The sequence below is a fragment of the Prunus mume genome, linkage group LG5, assembly GCF_029339155.1.
Source record: "Prunus mume cultivar Tortuosa linkage group LG5, ASM2933915v1, whole genome shotgun sequence".
Lineage (NCBI taxonomy): Eukaryota > Viridiplantae > Streptophyta > Magnoliopsida > Rosales > Rosaceae > Prunus > Prunus mume.
The window spans coordinates 27,717,204-27,731,657 of NC_142702.1; the positions used below are offsets into that span (position 1 = coordinate 27,717,204).

The 14,454-nt window shown below is 36.7% G+C and overlaps 3 protein-coding genes across 9 annotated transcripts; all 3 read left to right on the forward strand.

Moving 5' to 3' along the window:
* The first annotated feature begins 215 nt into the window (after positions 1–215).
* LOC103333387 (ubiquinol-cytochrome C chaperone family protein) lies at positions 216–5,751 on the forward strand. 7 transcript variants are annotated; one of them, XM_089053147.1, is made up of 9 exons: positions 216–418; positions 486–541; positions 2,775–2,961; positions 3,239–3,452; positions 3,575–3,741; positions 4,396–4,520; positions 4,665–4,725; positions 5,196–5,244; positions 5,356–5,751. In XM_089053147.1, exons 3-9 carry the CDS (start codon positions 2,785–2,787, stop codon positions 5,457–5,459), a joined length of 897 nt encoding a protein of 298 aa, XP_088909273.1. In that variant the 5' UTR covers positions 216–418; positions 486–541; positions 2,775–2,784; the 3' UTR covers positions 5,460–5,751. The 7 variants fall into 7 exon arrangements, with proteins under 7 accessions (XP_088909273.1, XP_088909272.1, XP_088909275.1 ...); XM_089053146.1 differs by lacking the exon at positions 486–541 and adding an exon at positions 1,989–2,216; XM_089053150.1 differs by lacking the exon at positions 486–541 and adding an exon at positions 1,989–2,216 and having other exon boundaries at positions 220–418; positions 5,415–5,751.
* Positions 5,752–6,800: 1,049 nt separating this feature from the next.
* Positions 6,801–9,948, forward strand: LOC103333386 (HAD superfamily, subfamily IIIB acid phosphatase). Its single transcript, XM_008236215.2, has 3 exons — positions 6,801–7,572; positions 8,069–8,278; positions 9,508–9,948. Exons 1-3 carry the CDS (start codon positions 7,160–7,162, stop codon positions 9,683–9,685), a joined length of 801 nt encoding a protein of 266 aa, XP_008234437.2. The 5' UTR covers positions 6,801–7,159; the 3' UTR covers positions 9,686–9,948.
* A 1,597-nt stretch (positions 9,949–11,545) lies between these two features.
* LOC103333385 (putative kinase-like protein TMKL1) lies at positions 11,546–14,210 on the forward strand. The gene is made up of 2 exons (XM_008236214.2): positions 11,546–12,408; positions 13,187–14,210. Exons 1-2 carry the CDS (start codon positions 11,925–11,927, stop codon positions 13,780–13,782), a joined length of 1,080 nt encoding a protein of 359 aa, XP_008234436.2. The 5' UTR covers positions 11,546–11,924; the 3' UTR covers positions 13,783–14,210.
* The last annotated feature ends 244 nt before the right edge of the window (positions 14,211–14,454 follow it).

Here is a 14,454-nt window from a genome sequence, read left to right on the forward strand (position 1 = left end):
ACAAAAAATGCTATAATTTTTTTTGTCTCTTTTCCTGATAATAGAAGTGATAGTTAGGCCGTCATCTTATTTTTATTATTTTTATTTTTGATGAAGTAAGGGGTACAATAGGCCGTCATCTTATTGATGATTGGCCATTGGGCTTATTTCGTCAAATCTTTACTGGCTTTTATCAATATGGTCCTCTATATATTTCATATTCAAATAAAAAATATTCTGACGAAAAAGAAGAAAAGAAAAGAAAATACATGAGGTTTGGCATACTTCCACACCTACGTTGTCCCTGCCGTTAGATTTACCATGCACCGTCCATCATTTTCTGAAGTTTTTGCGCCATGAAGCCGTCCATTTTCTGAGCTGCGTTTGCTGGATTCACGAACGGGGTTCCTCAGTCCCGCGTTTACCACTCTACGAGAAGGTAAAGGCAAAGCATCCTCTCTCTCTCTGCGTTTTCTTCTTAATCTTTCGTTCCTGATTTTCTGTAGATTATATGACATGGGTTTTACCTGGGGTTTGATCATTTGATCCGATTCTCTTCCAGGTTAATTTCTTTCACATGAACTGTGTGTAATGCATGTGTTGTCACTATTTGCTGAAATGAATGTGCTAAGCTTTACGTGTGTAAAACACTTATACCTAAGCTCCAAATAAGGTTTTTCCTCAATATCGTAGGCAGGAAGGCTAGCTTTAGAGTTAGTGGTTTATGTTAATATTTGTGTTAAAGTATAAGCATAGCTTACCAATGGCAAACCCATTAAGGGTGAACGTCAGAAAATATCCACGAAAACTCAGATGTAGAACCTGTGGAAGATTGGTGGGCGACTCCAGATGCTCACCAACTATTCAACGAAATGCCCCAAGGAGCCTTTGAGCATCTCTGCGCCCAGGACTCCAACTTTCTTCTTGGATGCGTTTGTAAGTTGTGTGTTTCTCTCTGGCCCTCTCAATTTGCTTCGTAGATGGGGTTGATATATTGACGAAAGAGGGAGTAGAAGAACATGCATAGAGAGATATATGAGGATTTTTAATTTGGGGTCTGGCTTTATCTTTTTTTGTTTGTTTTTCCGGAGCAGGGCTGTGCAGTGCAGTGCATAGAGAGCAGCAAAGCACTATGACACTGCCCTAGCACAATCTACAACCCTCCAAACCCAGTATGGAGATATAAAAAGTTAAGGGTTTATGTTATTGTTATTCTATGCCACTAACCAAAAAAGAAAAAAGAAAAAAGTTAATGGCATTGTTATTTTATATTATGTATTTATGATGATACTGATATTGGAAACATCCAGTTGCATGGTGTATTTCATGCAATCATGTGGCAACTCATGCAACCTCTCTATAACACTGCCCATTTATAATTGTACACAACAATAAGACTAGGCTAGAGTACTATTATATAGCATCTCCCATTTCACAAGTTCCATATATAGGGCATTGGAACCTTGTTGCAATCCATTTCTCATAGTTTTGGTGTCAGTTAAATAGCTGAGTTGATTATCAATTAATCTTATCTCAGTAATTATGGTTAGTTATTTATGAAGTAGGTTACATATGTTTTTTCATGAAGTCTTGAGATAATTTTTTTTTGGGGAAGTTTGCACGTTGAACCCTCGGAATTAAAATCATGAATCCGCCACTTGTTCTTCATGAAGTAGGTGAGAGATGTTTTTTCCTATATTGATAATGAAGTCTTGAGGTAAAAATATTTTGGAAGTTTTATACATTTGCCCCTTGAGATTAAAATCATGGATCTGCCAAGCTTGCTCATCCCCTTTTTCTGATTTTGAGTATAACTTCTTGTATAATGAGTAGGGGTGGATGCGGTTCGAAAACCGCAATTTTTTTCCAACACCTACCTATTACCTTTCCAATTCTTTCACGTGTCCCTGCCTCCCTCCCACTTCTCAAGTTTTTTTTTCTTTATTAAACTTATCTTTTTTATCGGTGCAATATTTCTTGAAAATATGTTTTCAACTTTTGACAATTAGATTAGGGTCTTTCCACTCGAAACACAGAGAAGGTTCAGAAAGTGAGGTGGCGGTGAGAGCAGCAGAGAGGAGCATAGTGAGAGACTGAGAGCGAGAGCAGAGGGAGGTCGACGAGATTTCAGAGACAAGGAGAGGAGAGATAGCTTCGCGTTGAGAGTTCGAGATTGAAGTGAGAAAGCTCTACGCCGTCCCCTTTGTTTCATCTCTTTCTCGCTCGTCTTTGTTTAGGTACCATAAATGTTTATTTAAATAAATATTAAATATATTGCAGTTGGTGCGGTATCTCTCTTCTTCTTCTTCTTCATCTCTCTCTCCCAGTCCTATATTTTCTTCTTCTTCCTCCTCTCCTCTCATTTCTCTTTCCGAATCTTTCATTCCCCCTCTCTTTGGCTTCTGGCTTCAAGATTGACCAGAAACGTATCCGAAATGTTTGATACTTGTGTCAAGAACCTAGGATACGTGTATCGGTTGACTCCAATACGAATCCAACGCGTATCTGATACGGGCCTAAGTCATATTTCATTGTGAACTGATTCTCATACTCATTTGTATTTATATTCTCTTTGGTTGATGAGAAGATAATTGAAACTGAGAAAAGACACGATTCTGGATTTCTTGGTATTTGGTTCAAGCCTTTACTGTTAAGTTTGAAACTCTAATTTCCTTTTTCAAGGCATTCACTCAAATTGACAGGTTTGATCAACGTGCTTATGACAATTGTCTATATATTGATGTTGTATGATTCTCATGTATGAATTTTAAGAAATGTCTCTTTGAATTGAATAGGGAACTTAAAATGTTGCCAAGATGGAGCAGAGCTGTTACTCAGCTCTCAAGGCTGGGTTCACAGCATAACTTGAATCTCAGAAATGAATTTTATGTTATTTCTCGCCAAAGCTATGGCAGGGCTGCTGCAGCTGTGGCTCCAGATACAGCTATTACTGTAGAAAAACCTCTCCCTAGTGAGCCAGTGGTACGTTTTTTAGCTACCCATCTGCATTTATGTAAGGTACTCAGTTGTGTCTGTGTTTGGAAATCGAACTTGCTGATTTAGGTAATAGTTGGTTGTAGTTTAAATTAAGTTTGATGATTTACTTGTTAATGGGCATAGATTATCTGGAAATTAAATCATTAGCCATGAATCATTCTTGTGATCATGTATTTGTGTGTCTGTGTGTTGTTGGCCTTCGTCAAGTTGTAGCTTCTAGAATTATTTCATTGCTGAGACTTAGTGTACCAATGCTTAACAGGTAAATCTGGACAAACTGTTTTGGTCTAAGCCATGCTCATTGGCTTTGGCCCCGGACTCCCCATTAAGAATTGAAGAGCCACAATATGCGGGATTTAAACATGCAATCCTTAGGCTGATGCTGTTTTATAGCAAACAAAGCACGTCCATTCGAGGGGCAAATGTGGTATATAAGCGAATCATTTCACAAGTTGATAAACCTGCCATTTATGAAGGTCAAATTTTCTCTCTTCTTTCCTCTGTATTTTCTTTAATAATCTTGTGGATATGAGGATAATTGGCAATGTTTTTAAAGCAAGCTTAATGGCAAGCTAAACTTTTCTCACAAAATATGCAGTATTCAACTTGGAGAAAACCTTTAAGACAACATTCTCTCTACTTGTACTTCATATGTGGCTTTGCTTACGCCGGTTGAAAGAAGACGGAAAGGAAGGGGTTGAATTTGGGCAATACATATATGAGACTTACAATCACGATGTGGAACTTAGAGTATCTAAGGCTGGGGTATGTGATCAGTTCTCTTGTGTTAAGCTACATAATCCGCTTTGAACTTAATGCTTATTGACAGTTTAGTTGCTTCTTGTTAATGTTATTTTCAGATAACAAGTATAAATCAAATTGGAGGTCATCAACTGTTTTTAAAAAATAATTTTAAGTTATTTGTTTAGTATGGTTCAACAAACACAGGGAATTTTCCAGAATGAATCTGTTTCTTAGGTTTTAACTGTTGTGCTTTTGGTATAAGAGGTTATGAGAACATGGTTGCTATACTATTTGCTTGTAATTTTAGGGGGCTTACAATTAAGCATGAGGTTGCTTAGACTTTCCATGATTTATAGGACTGTTTCCGTATTATGAAGTTGGTCTATCGACATTTTGGTGCACATGATAATGCTATTGTTTCTTTCACCTTGTATATATGGGGTTTTTTTTTTCATGCACGCTAAAACCAAAATAGATGCTTTGCTTAGTCTGCTCAATTCCCAAAAACATTCGTGTATAGCTATGTCCAATTCCGTGTAACATCTTTCACGTTATGCATATTGAAGTTTCCTAATTACACAGCTCAGCCAACATATTAGGTTGTTTTTTATGCAGTATATTATAGCATAGGATTTACAGTTATGCATGCTAATTGATTTACCCTTGAAATCTCAGGTCAACTTATTACTGACTAAATGGATGAAGGATTTGGAGAAGATATTCTATGGGAATATTGTTGCTTATGATGCTGCCGTGCTTCCGGAGGCTAGGCAGGATGAGCTGCAAAATGTGATTTGGAGGTAATCTTTCCCAAGCTTGGTCTATAGTTCCCCCAACCTTAGTAATATTCTTTGTCATTGGATGGTGTTCCCATACGAGCCCCAACATAAATATGCTCAACCATTTGAACATGGAAATATTAGCCATCTGTACCTGCTTTGCAGGAATGTCTTTTCTGATGATGGTTCATCACAACCGAATGGTGATGCATCACGAGCAGTCCAGGCATGTTCTCATTCTTGATCTTGTGTTATCTAATTACATTTCACTTTGTTGTTGATACACTGGAGAATGTGTAGTTCTCCAGGTTTGGAATTACTAGAAGTGTTCTTTTCTCAGGGTTGCTAGAACTGTTGCTTTTGTAGCTAAGCCACGACACCTCCACCCTGACTTTATAAGTACTCTCTTCTACACCGAAGAAAAAGTGAATATATTAGCTGGTGATAAGTGAGAAAAATGTGTAATATTTGAGTTAGCCCATGGACACAAATGCCATATATGATACCCAGCTTCATGTCTGTAGATTAATTCTCTCTATAAGATGTTGCCTCATTTACCTGCCTTTTAAATCAAAATTCTCTCTGGTTTTTATTTTTCGAGGGAGGAGGGGTAGTAGTGCTTAACTTTCTTATGTCTTTTAAGTTTTTAGATCTATATGATGCGAACAATTGCAATGAACGTTTGTGTATATGCAGGCAATGGCAAGATATATTCGCCGGGAAGTTAGTTGCCTGTCCTTGACAGGTATTCATTGCTTGTTCTTTCTGTTTCCTGGTGGGAATTTGGTATTTATGATAATTTAATGAGTTCCTATCAAGTTAAAGATTGCACATAAACTTACAATCTCTTCACCAGATATAATATATGATGCCTACAAGTTCAGTCCGACAAAGTTGTGCAATTTGATTGTGCAGATAAAGCAGCTATGTTCTCTGGTAATTTCATGTTTACTTCATTGAAGGGCGAGAAACCAAAATCAGAGGCATCCATATAAGAATCCATGTAGTCATGTGCGAGTTTCCGTAGTTCGGAAGAAAATTAGAAAATTTTCATTCAACAACAAATCATAAAGGCTTGTAAAACACGACCACAAATAAAACTTTTGTATAATTATCAAAAGCAAGTCCGTTATTTTTTCAATTGCCAGTCTTGATGGTTTTAGCTTATGTAATTATGCGTTGGTTGTGAATGATTATCAAGATATTTGGTAGTTCGTTCCATTTAGATGGGGTATGTCGCTCTCTTTTTTCATTATCCTTGAAAATGCTTTTGCTTTGTTATGTTAGTTCTTGCACTCTGAATTTGTTCAGTATTCTTTCCGATCATATAAATTGCTTTCTTTTCCACATAGTACATGCATCAGAGATCAGATGAAGCAACTAAGCAAATTATCATATTTATATAGACTAAAAGAGAAAAGTGACAAAAAGGAAACGTTAGTTATCAGCTTCAAATGGATGCTATAATTCATTGTATGAGACATAAGTTTTGGATCAAAGGATTGCAAGCTTTTATTTAAAACAAATAGACCCATCAGATCATTGCAATGAGGAATTATATTGAGGGGGTCCTTAAATAGTCATCCGATCAATTGCAAAGGGGTTCTTAGGGCCAGTTTGACATTGTTGTGTTATGAAAATAATCGCTGTCAGATTTGTTGTGAGAAAAATCAGTTGTGAGAGAAATTAGTTTGGCGTTTGATAAAATTTTTGTTAAAAGTGTTGGTATTAATTTTACACATAATCAGAAAATGATTGCCCCATAATCATTAAACCCAGCGCCTCTTCGGATTCTGTATAATTAGAAAATGAAAACATCTCATTAGCTACTTTCCCTTATAGCTTTCTTTCACAGCAATTTTTAAGTGATTTTCTCTTAGTTTACCAAACGGGGGGATTCTCAAATTTTTTTTAAAATCAAATATCATTATAAATAAACAATGCCAAACTGGCACTGAACAACACGATTCCCTCAACACACTCAACCCCTCATTAAGAAGCTTCCCCTCACAGGACAAGGCGACTCGGCCTTGTTTGTATTGGGTTTGGGCTTAGTTACTTATGTCACAGGCTTGTGGACTTGGATCTTCTTGGGGCCTTATGGTGAGGAGGCGCGTCCAATTTTTATTCCTCCATTTCCTGCGTAGGTAAAGGGAATGTCAATATCCCAACAGCAATAGGAAGGAAGTTAACGAAAAAGAGTTGATTTGTCTATATTTGTAGACCGAGGGTGGGTCCTACACTCCCACAACATCTGAAGGTCGTCCTATAAGTATACATGCCGCCGTGCATCTTCCCTCCATCTCTCCAAGCAAGCTCTTCAACTGTACAACAACCTGTAAACCAACTTGCAAATCCTCTCTCTCTCTCTCTCTGTATTTACTTCACTCGCACGCCACTCTCTTCAAGTTCTCCTCTTTAAAACCCAAAACCCAAACACAGAGGTTACTGTTCATATATGGGTTTCTCATTCCCACACCAAGAAACGTATTTCCTTATTTGACCCCCCGTTTTGCTTTTCTTCAGATTTTACTTTTCCACAGATTCCCCTCCATAAATTCCCATTGTTTTTTCAGGTACCCACAAAATCTTCTTTATTCACGCCGTACCCAGAATTTGATTCCCCCAAATTCAGAGTCTTTCTTTCTTTCCCAACCACCATGACTTTCTTGAAGATTTTCCTTCTTTTTCCTTTACTTTCCCTCGCGTTTTCTCAGGAAACTTTCACTTCCCACCTCCTGCCGAGGCCTTTGATCATCGAATACCCCGAAAACACGGAGACAAATTTCAGAGAATTAGAGGAAGAGTTTAAATTGCACTGTACCAGCTGGAGATTTTCTGTGGAGGCTAACAACATCAACCCCTGGAAAACAATCCCACAGGAATGTGCAGAGTATGTGAAAGATTACGTGACTGGTCGGGCTTATGGGTTTGATCTCGAAAGGGTGTCTAAGGAGGCTGGAGTTTATGCCAAGGCTATTGAATTGAGTGGTGATGGGAAAGATGCGTGGATTTTTGACATTGATGACACTCTGCTTTCCAATCTTCCGTATTATGCTGACCATGGTTATGGGTATGATTCTTGAACTTCCTTTGAGAATTTTCTTTGGGTTTATGGAATAGTGTAGAGGAAAACAAAAATATAGTAATTTGGTAAAGATGCGTGAAATTTTGACATTGATTGACTAGAATGTTTTCTAAAATTAACATAAATAGAATCATGTTGGGAATTTTAGAGTGTTTCATTTGTTTGGAACTTGATAATACCAGAAAACCAATAAATTGAATGAGATTCTTGTTATGAAATTTTGAATTAAGAATTATAGAAACCTTGGAATATTGGAAGTAAATTGTTCATCTTTATGACCTTATGATATCTCGAAATTTATCAACTAGAACCTGCTACAACCAATTTGTTTAGTTAAGGCGAGGTTCTGTTGTAAAATGACCTCACCACAATTCTATTTTTCTATTTTTTCATTGAATCTTATCATGATTTATTGTGTGGTGTATTTTTTTTTCTTTTTCGTAACAATGTTCTGATGTGGATAATATGTGTGCTATTGTAGCTTGGAGGTTTTTGATCATCTGGAGTTTGAAAGATGGGTTGAGAAGGCCATGGCACCCGCTATAAAGTCCAGCTTGAAACTCTATGAAGAGGTCTTGGGTTTGGGAATTAAGGTATTCTTGCTCACTGGGCGCGGTGAAGGGAAAAGAAAGGCTACTATTGAGAATCTGATCAATGCAGGATTTCGAGATTGGCATAAGCTTATTTTAAGGTGAGTATGAATGCCGCTTATGAGTTCATGTAGAATATTATCTGACTAGTATAACTATTATTATCCATATTTTAATATCATTTGATTGTCCTAGTATGGTTTTTTCCTTTGCAAATTTAAATGGAAAGTTAGGTTATGTCTTATTGCTGTATTCTAGAGCCAAATTTAGGACGTGCTAAAATTAAGGGCAATGCATGCTTACGAGTGTTAGAGAATGGGAAATTTTTATAGCATTAGCATGAATATATCATTGCTCTTCAGGCTACTGTTCCCTGGGTGGAGTAGATTTGAGGAAGTGCCATTCCTAATATATATTCTTTTTCAGTCACATTATTAAGTTTACTTTTTCATGATATATATAACATTCTGTTGTCCTTCCTCCCATCCTTTTTCCTTGGGTGGGGTACTGATCTGTTACTTTCCTTCATATTTACTTAGTTAGAAATGATTGAAGTGGATCTATGTTGATTCAATCAGATGAAAAAGATAACTCAGTTTTTAGTTATGTCCTGCGCATACCTGCATACACATTATTCACACTGAGGACCCACCTCACGTATGGTCTGAAGGTGTTACCATGTTCTACCATATAGCTGAACTCAAGTAATGTAATTTTGTTAGCTATAGGACTTGCCCACCAGATATTGATCAAAACCTACTACATTTCCACTTGATTAATTTGGATTTGTTTTCATTGTGAATTTTACTTGATTTTATTAGATCAAAGAAGGTTCTCTTTTTGTGATCTTTCATAATTGCTTTGTTAGGGGTGTTGGTGCACTATATTGATGATTTTCTGTTTCTCCAATAGATGTTTGATTTCGTCTTCCTAAATAAATAAATATCATTTCATCAGGTGTTTTTCATCTCATCTCATTACTGGTCCTTGTCAGTTGGGAATACAAATTAATGACAATGTGAAGTTAGGTTTATTTCTAAAGAAAATAAGGATGAACATGAAAAGTAAAGCTTTCAATTGGATACCCAAGTTTATCATTTATAAGAAAAGCTTATGATTAACATTTTGACATCTTCTTCTCTTCTCTCTTGTTTTTTGTTTTTAAATCATTGATTACAGAACTTGAATTTGAAGCTATCATTTTAAGACAATGTTCATTACTTAAGCTATCAGGAAGCCCTTGACTTTAGGGCATTGTGCTTTTCGTCCTTGTACCAGCTTCATAATGTTTATTTGGAATTCTGAATCATGTGTTTCACATATTGTGCAGGGCCCCGGATGAGCAAGGGAAATTAGCAACAGTTTACAAGTCCGAAAAGAGGAATGAGATGGAGAAAGAGGGATACAGAATTCTTGGCAACTCTGGAGACCAGTGGAGTGACATATTAGGTACCTCAATGTCCATCCGCTCATTCAAGCTTCCGAATCCAATGTATTATATTCCATGATAGGGCAAGCATCATCATTCATTTCAAATAATCACGTTGCATTGTACAGGCAGCCATTGTTTGTTTCCACCATTAAAGGGAAATCAAGATGTCATATAATCGTTGTACTGATATAACTTATGATGATGCCATAGACACTCAGTACAGTACAATCAATTGTTAATATAAAACAGAACCATACCATACACTTTGTGGTCTCTACATGTAAAATGCAGATTCCTATACTTTATTATCAGATAGGATTGGAGGACCACTTTGAGTTGCACAAATTTTATCTCAGTACTTTGTCTCTTTCAGTTGAATTGGTCCCAAACTTCTTGTTGGTAAGGAGCAAAGTGCTGTGACCAATTGCTTTCTTTACAGCACCAGTCATTGTCTTACTGGATTAGAGGGGGGGTGGGGGTGTGGGGATCGTGGTGGTGTTTTTCATATGTAATGCAGTCTACATTTGACTTCAATTTCAGTTGGAGAATGTTATCTCTTCACTGGGAGGACCATCTTTTGGGTATTATATAGTAATTTAGGTCGAGTTGAGGGACTGTGTTGCCAAAACAACACTCATCATCAACAATCTCTCACGCGACTCTCACGTGTGAAATCATAAAAGTCAAAAATGGCCTTACTGTTTTTCAGTATAGTAGGGTAAAAATGGCACTATATATTTTACCTTTTCACGAATTCACCCCAAGGACCTGTTATCTTCTTGGAAACTATTCGCAAATTGCAAAGTGGTCCTTTTGCAGCTGAGGAAATATTTGGTTTAATTAAGCTTTTAGATGCTGCCGCGTGTACGGTCTGAGGGCCTGACACTTTGTTTGACAAAGCATCATGCCTCACGTGGTGGGGCGGTCCCACCCGTCTTATTTTGATCAATACTTTGATGGTGGGTGCCCTCAAACAACAACTCATCAATCCCCGCCGTTAATTAACATATTGTCTCAACCACCACTTAGCCTTCATAATCACAACTTGAGCTTCAAGTTTCTTTTATATAATTACAACTTAAGCAAAATCTCTATTTAAATATGTTTCATCATGTTAATTACAGGATTTTATTTTTTTTTCAAGTTGGAATATTAATCTGGACATCGTAGAAAATTTATATATAAAAAAAGTAGATATAATGACATATTGATCTGAAATTATGATCTTCAGTTTCTCATTCTCTCCAATTTTTTTAATCAAATGACAAAAACCTTCGCTTTTTTTTTTTCTCGTTAAATATGAACAAAATGTCAAAAATCGTTTCTAAAGTAAAGGAAGATAAAATAACGCGTATTTGTGACAACTTTGCATCTAAAATAATTGTCTAAAGTCATCTGCCCTCTTAAATTTATAATAGAAATGACAGTAACTCCATAGCTTGTAGTTGATGTGACATCTCTCCTTCCTTGACCCCTTTACTTTATTTATTACTTTTTATATATATATATATATTTTAAGGATATTTTTTTTATTGAGATGAACGATAATATACTAAATTCACACACACTACACAGAGATATTAGGATTTAAACTCAAGATCCTGCTTAAGGGAGTAATTACTCCAAACCACAACACCAATGAGTCATTTGCGACCCTTCTACTTTTTAAATGAACAAATCCAAAATCATTGCTTTTTAAAAAAAAATAATAATAAAAAGGAGAAGAAATACCATTTTATTATTATTATTATAACAACAATGTCTCCACCATCTTCTAAATCTCACTATTCTTTTGCATTAGCATATCAATCAGAAAATGACATGCTAAGGTGCATGCAAAAATGATATTGAGGAATATTTGGTGGCAAAAGGGAAATTTCACAGAGAGTCAAAAGCAGATGCAACATCACATTCACATGGCATAGATCTGTCTTACAAGTTTTGAGCCGAGTATATGTGCTCATCCTCTGATCTCTCTTCAACTCCATAACTTCTTTGTGCACAAGTCTCTCTCTGAGAGTCCATTTTCCTAGTAGATAAAAGGATTAATTTTGATCCCCTTAAAATTCCCAAAAATCTTGGGTTCCACACACACCCTCTCCTCCCAAAAGTACCATCCCATCTCAATCTTCTTGTCTTCTACTCCTGCTTGTATGGAAAGAAATCTGTTCTACATGAAAACTAGCCATATCTGCATTATGTTTAACACTTTCTCAATCCTTCACGTCAAAACCAGATCCTAATCTTTTGTTACTTCTCACTTTCGTAGTCCAAGTTTTCAATGTTTGATGTGAAGGAGTTGCATTTTTGACAGAATGAAGAACACCCACCTGCTTAATTTGATTCTTGTACTGACCTCAACTGGAGTTTTGGTATCTTTTGTATTTTTGATATACTTCTACTGCAAAAGAAGTGCAAAACATGAGCAACAAGATGTGGAAAACTCAGAGCAGAAGCATGAAGATGATGTGGAGGTAGAGGACTTGGTGACTTTCCAGGATGGCCAAGACCTCACAATTTGCGACATACTAGATGCTCCAGGGGAGGTGATTGGAAAGTCGAATTATGGAACACTGTACAAGGCTTTGTTGCAGAGTAGCAACTCAGTGAGGTTGCTGAGGTTTTTGAGGCCTGTGTGCACTGCAAAGGTTGAAGATTTGGGTGAAGTGGTTCAGTTGTTGGGGTGTATAAGGCATCCTAATTTGGTGCCTCTTCTGGGATTTTATGCAGGGCCAAGGGGTGAGAAGCTTTTGATTCATCCGTTTTATTGGCGTGGCAATCTGGCTCAGTTTGTAAGAGGTGATTCTCTTGCCTTCTTGATCTATCTTCTTTCTGTTTGTTTATGTTTGGTTGCCAAGAAAATGCATAGAATGAAAAAGAAAGATTGATCTCTTTTTCTTTTGTTTGGTACATGAGGATACTGAGTCTTCACTCAATTGGGCTTAAGAGGCTTACACAAAAGAATATCTGCTATCATCGTGTTTCAAAACAATCAAATTCATAACCTTTTTTTTGTTTTGGTAAGTGAATAATATATGACCAAAAAAGAGGCAAATTCAGAACTTTTGGATATTGGCTGCGAACAAAATTAAATGATCAGAGAGAAACCAGGGCTTCAAAAAAATTCTTTTCTTTTTTACCTGGGTTTGGATTGCTCATTCATTTCAAATTTGCAAACTTTGTGTTGTGGAACAGGAAGTTTAACTTCTGGCAGGTCTTTTATCACTACCACTTATAAAATTCTGTATTGTTCTAATTTCCAATTTCCCTGTTCTGCTTTTGACTTATCTGTTTTTGTCTGCATAGTTTTGATCTCTTTTTCTGCACGTTATACAACACTATTTGGATTCTTTCCTTCATAAATTATCTGTCACCTGTCAGCACCTAACATTGTCAGTTTCTCCTCCCATGTTCCCTTGAGATAAGGATGACTATGCCTTAGCAAAATTAAACATCTGTGTTTGTCATTACCAAATTTAGAGCTCTTCTCTGATTAAAATTCTTTATGTATGTATATTTTTAGCTCCCAACTTCCCATAACTTAGAATTGATAGATAAACTTTGCTTCCAATGACAGAAAGCAATCCTGACTCTCACAAATGGGCCATAATCTATAGAATCTCAGTTGGTATAGCAAAAGGTTTGGATCATCTTCACACTGGGTTGGAGAAGCCCATAATTCATGGCAATCTCAAGTTGAAAAACGTACTTTTGGATCGCCATTACCAACCATTCATCTCAGATTTCAGCCGACATCTTCTGTTGAATCCTACTGCTGGCCAAGAAATGCTTGAACTTTCAGCATCTCAAGGCTACAAAGCCCCTGAGCTGATCAAAATGAGGGATGCAAATGAAGAGACTGATATATACAGCCTTGGGGTTATCTTACTTGAATTACTCACAGGGAAGGAACCAATCAATCAAAACCCAACAACACCTGATGAGGATTATAGTTTGCCAGATTTTATGAGAAATGCAGTCCTTGGACATAGAATCCATGACTTGTTCCATCCAGATTTACTTCTCAATAGCAGCATTGACGACAAAGTCCCGGTTACTAAAGAACATATTCTCAAGTTCTTTCAGCTTGCTATGACATGCTGTTCTCCTTCTCCATCACTTAGACCAAACACCAAGCAAGTTCTATGGAAGCTTGAAGAGATTGGCAACTGAACACTCTACTTGAGCACTGTTTGGTAGGTCATAGTGCCTTGATTGAGAATATTTCTGTTTAACAAAATCAGCATGATTGATGGCCATGACAAAAACAATGACCATGATGACTTTGACATGTATAGTAAAAATATAGATGGTTATATATACTCTTTGAAGCCAAAAAGCTGAAAACTTCAGCTTATGGTTACACACTTTGAGCAAAAGTTTCAGATTTCAGCCATCCGACAAAGATCGAAAAGTAGGTGATTTAGTTTGTCAGATTGTAGATTTCTTTATTGCTAAGTATAAGCAGCTTGAGACTATGAATTCCACATGGTCCCAGCTAGCTTTCACAAAATCTTTAAGGGAAGGTATCACTCAGCAAAAAAGAAAAAGAAGGTACCTTTAATCAACAGTGAGCAATGAAATTATGCTTTTTTGTTCTAGACCCAAGGTTGTCTGCAACTTTGTAGTAAGAATTTAAGCTTCAAGTTCTCACAGCAGATTAAACACAATCTTGGTCAACTAGTTTCATATGAATTTGAAGACTAACAAGGCATAAAAGAACTTGGTTCCAAAATAATCTGTTTCATCTAAAATCCAAAATTCAATTGGATTGTCACTCTCTCTTAATGATCTCTAGCTGCCACATAAGAACATGGTGGGTGGTGGGTGGGTTTATGTTGGTCT

What these genes read in the sequence shown, in the direction of transcription:
- LOC103333386 (XM_008236215.2), top strand. Translation starts at nt 7,160, where the DNA reads ATGACTTTCTTGAAGATTTTCCTTCTTTTTCCTTTACTTTCCCTCGCG. An exon ending in TATGCTGACCATGGTTATGG is followed by an intron (nt 7,573 to 8,068) that starts GTATGATTCTTG and finishes GTGCTATTGTAG; the next exon opens with CTTGGAGGTTTTTGATCATC. An exon ending in TGGCATAAGCTTATTTTAAG is followed by an intron (nt 8,279 to 9,507) that starts GTGAGTATGAAT and finishes CATATTGTGCAG; the next exon opens with GGCCCCGGATGAGCAAGGGA.
- LOC103333385 (XM_008236214.2), top strand. Translation starts at nt 11,925, where the DNA reads ATGAAGAACACCCACCTGCTTAATTTGATTCTTGTACTGACCTCAACT. An exon ending in TCTGGCTCAGTTTGTAAGAG is followed by an intron (nt 12,409 to 13,186) that starts GTGATTCTCTTG and finishes TTCCAATGACAG; the next exon opens with AAAGCAATCCTGACTCTCAC.
- LOC103333387 (XM_089053149.1), top strand. Translation starts at nt 2,785, where the DNA reads ATGTTGCCAAGATGGAGCAGAGCTGTTACTCAGCTCTCAAGGCTGGGT. An exon ending in CTCTCCCTAGTGAGCCAGTG is followed by an intron (nt 2,962 to 3,238) that starts GTACGTTTTTTA and finishes AATGCTTAACAG; the next exon opens with GTAAATCTGGACAAACTGTT. An exon ending in TAGTTGCCTGTCCTTGACAG is followed by an intron (nt 5,245 to 5,355) that starts GTATTCATTGCT and finishes TCTCTTCACCAG; the next exon opens with ATATAATATATGATGCCTAC.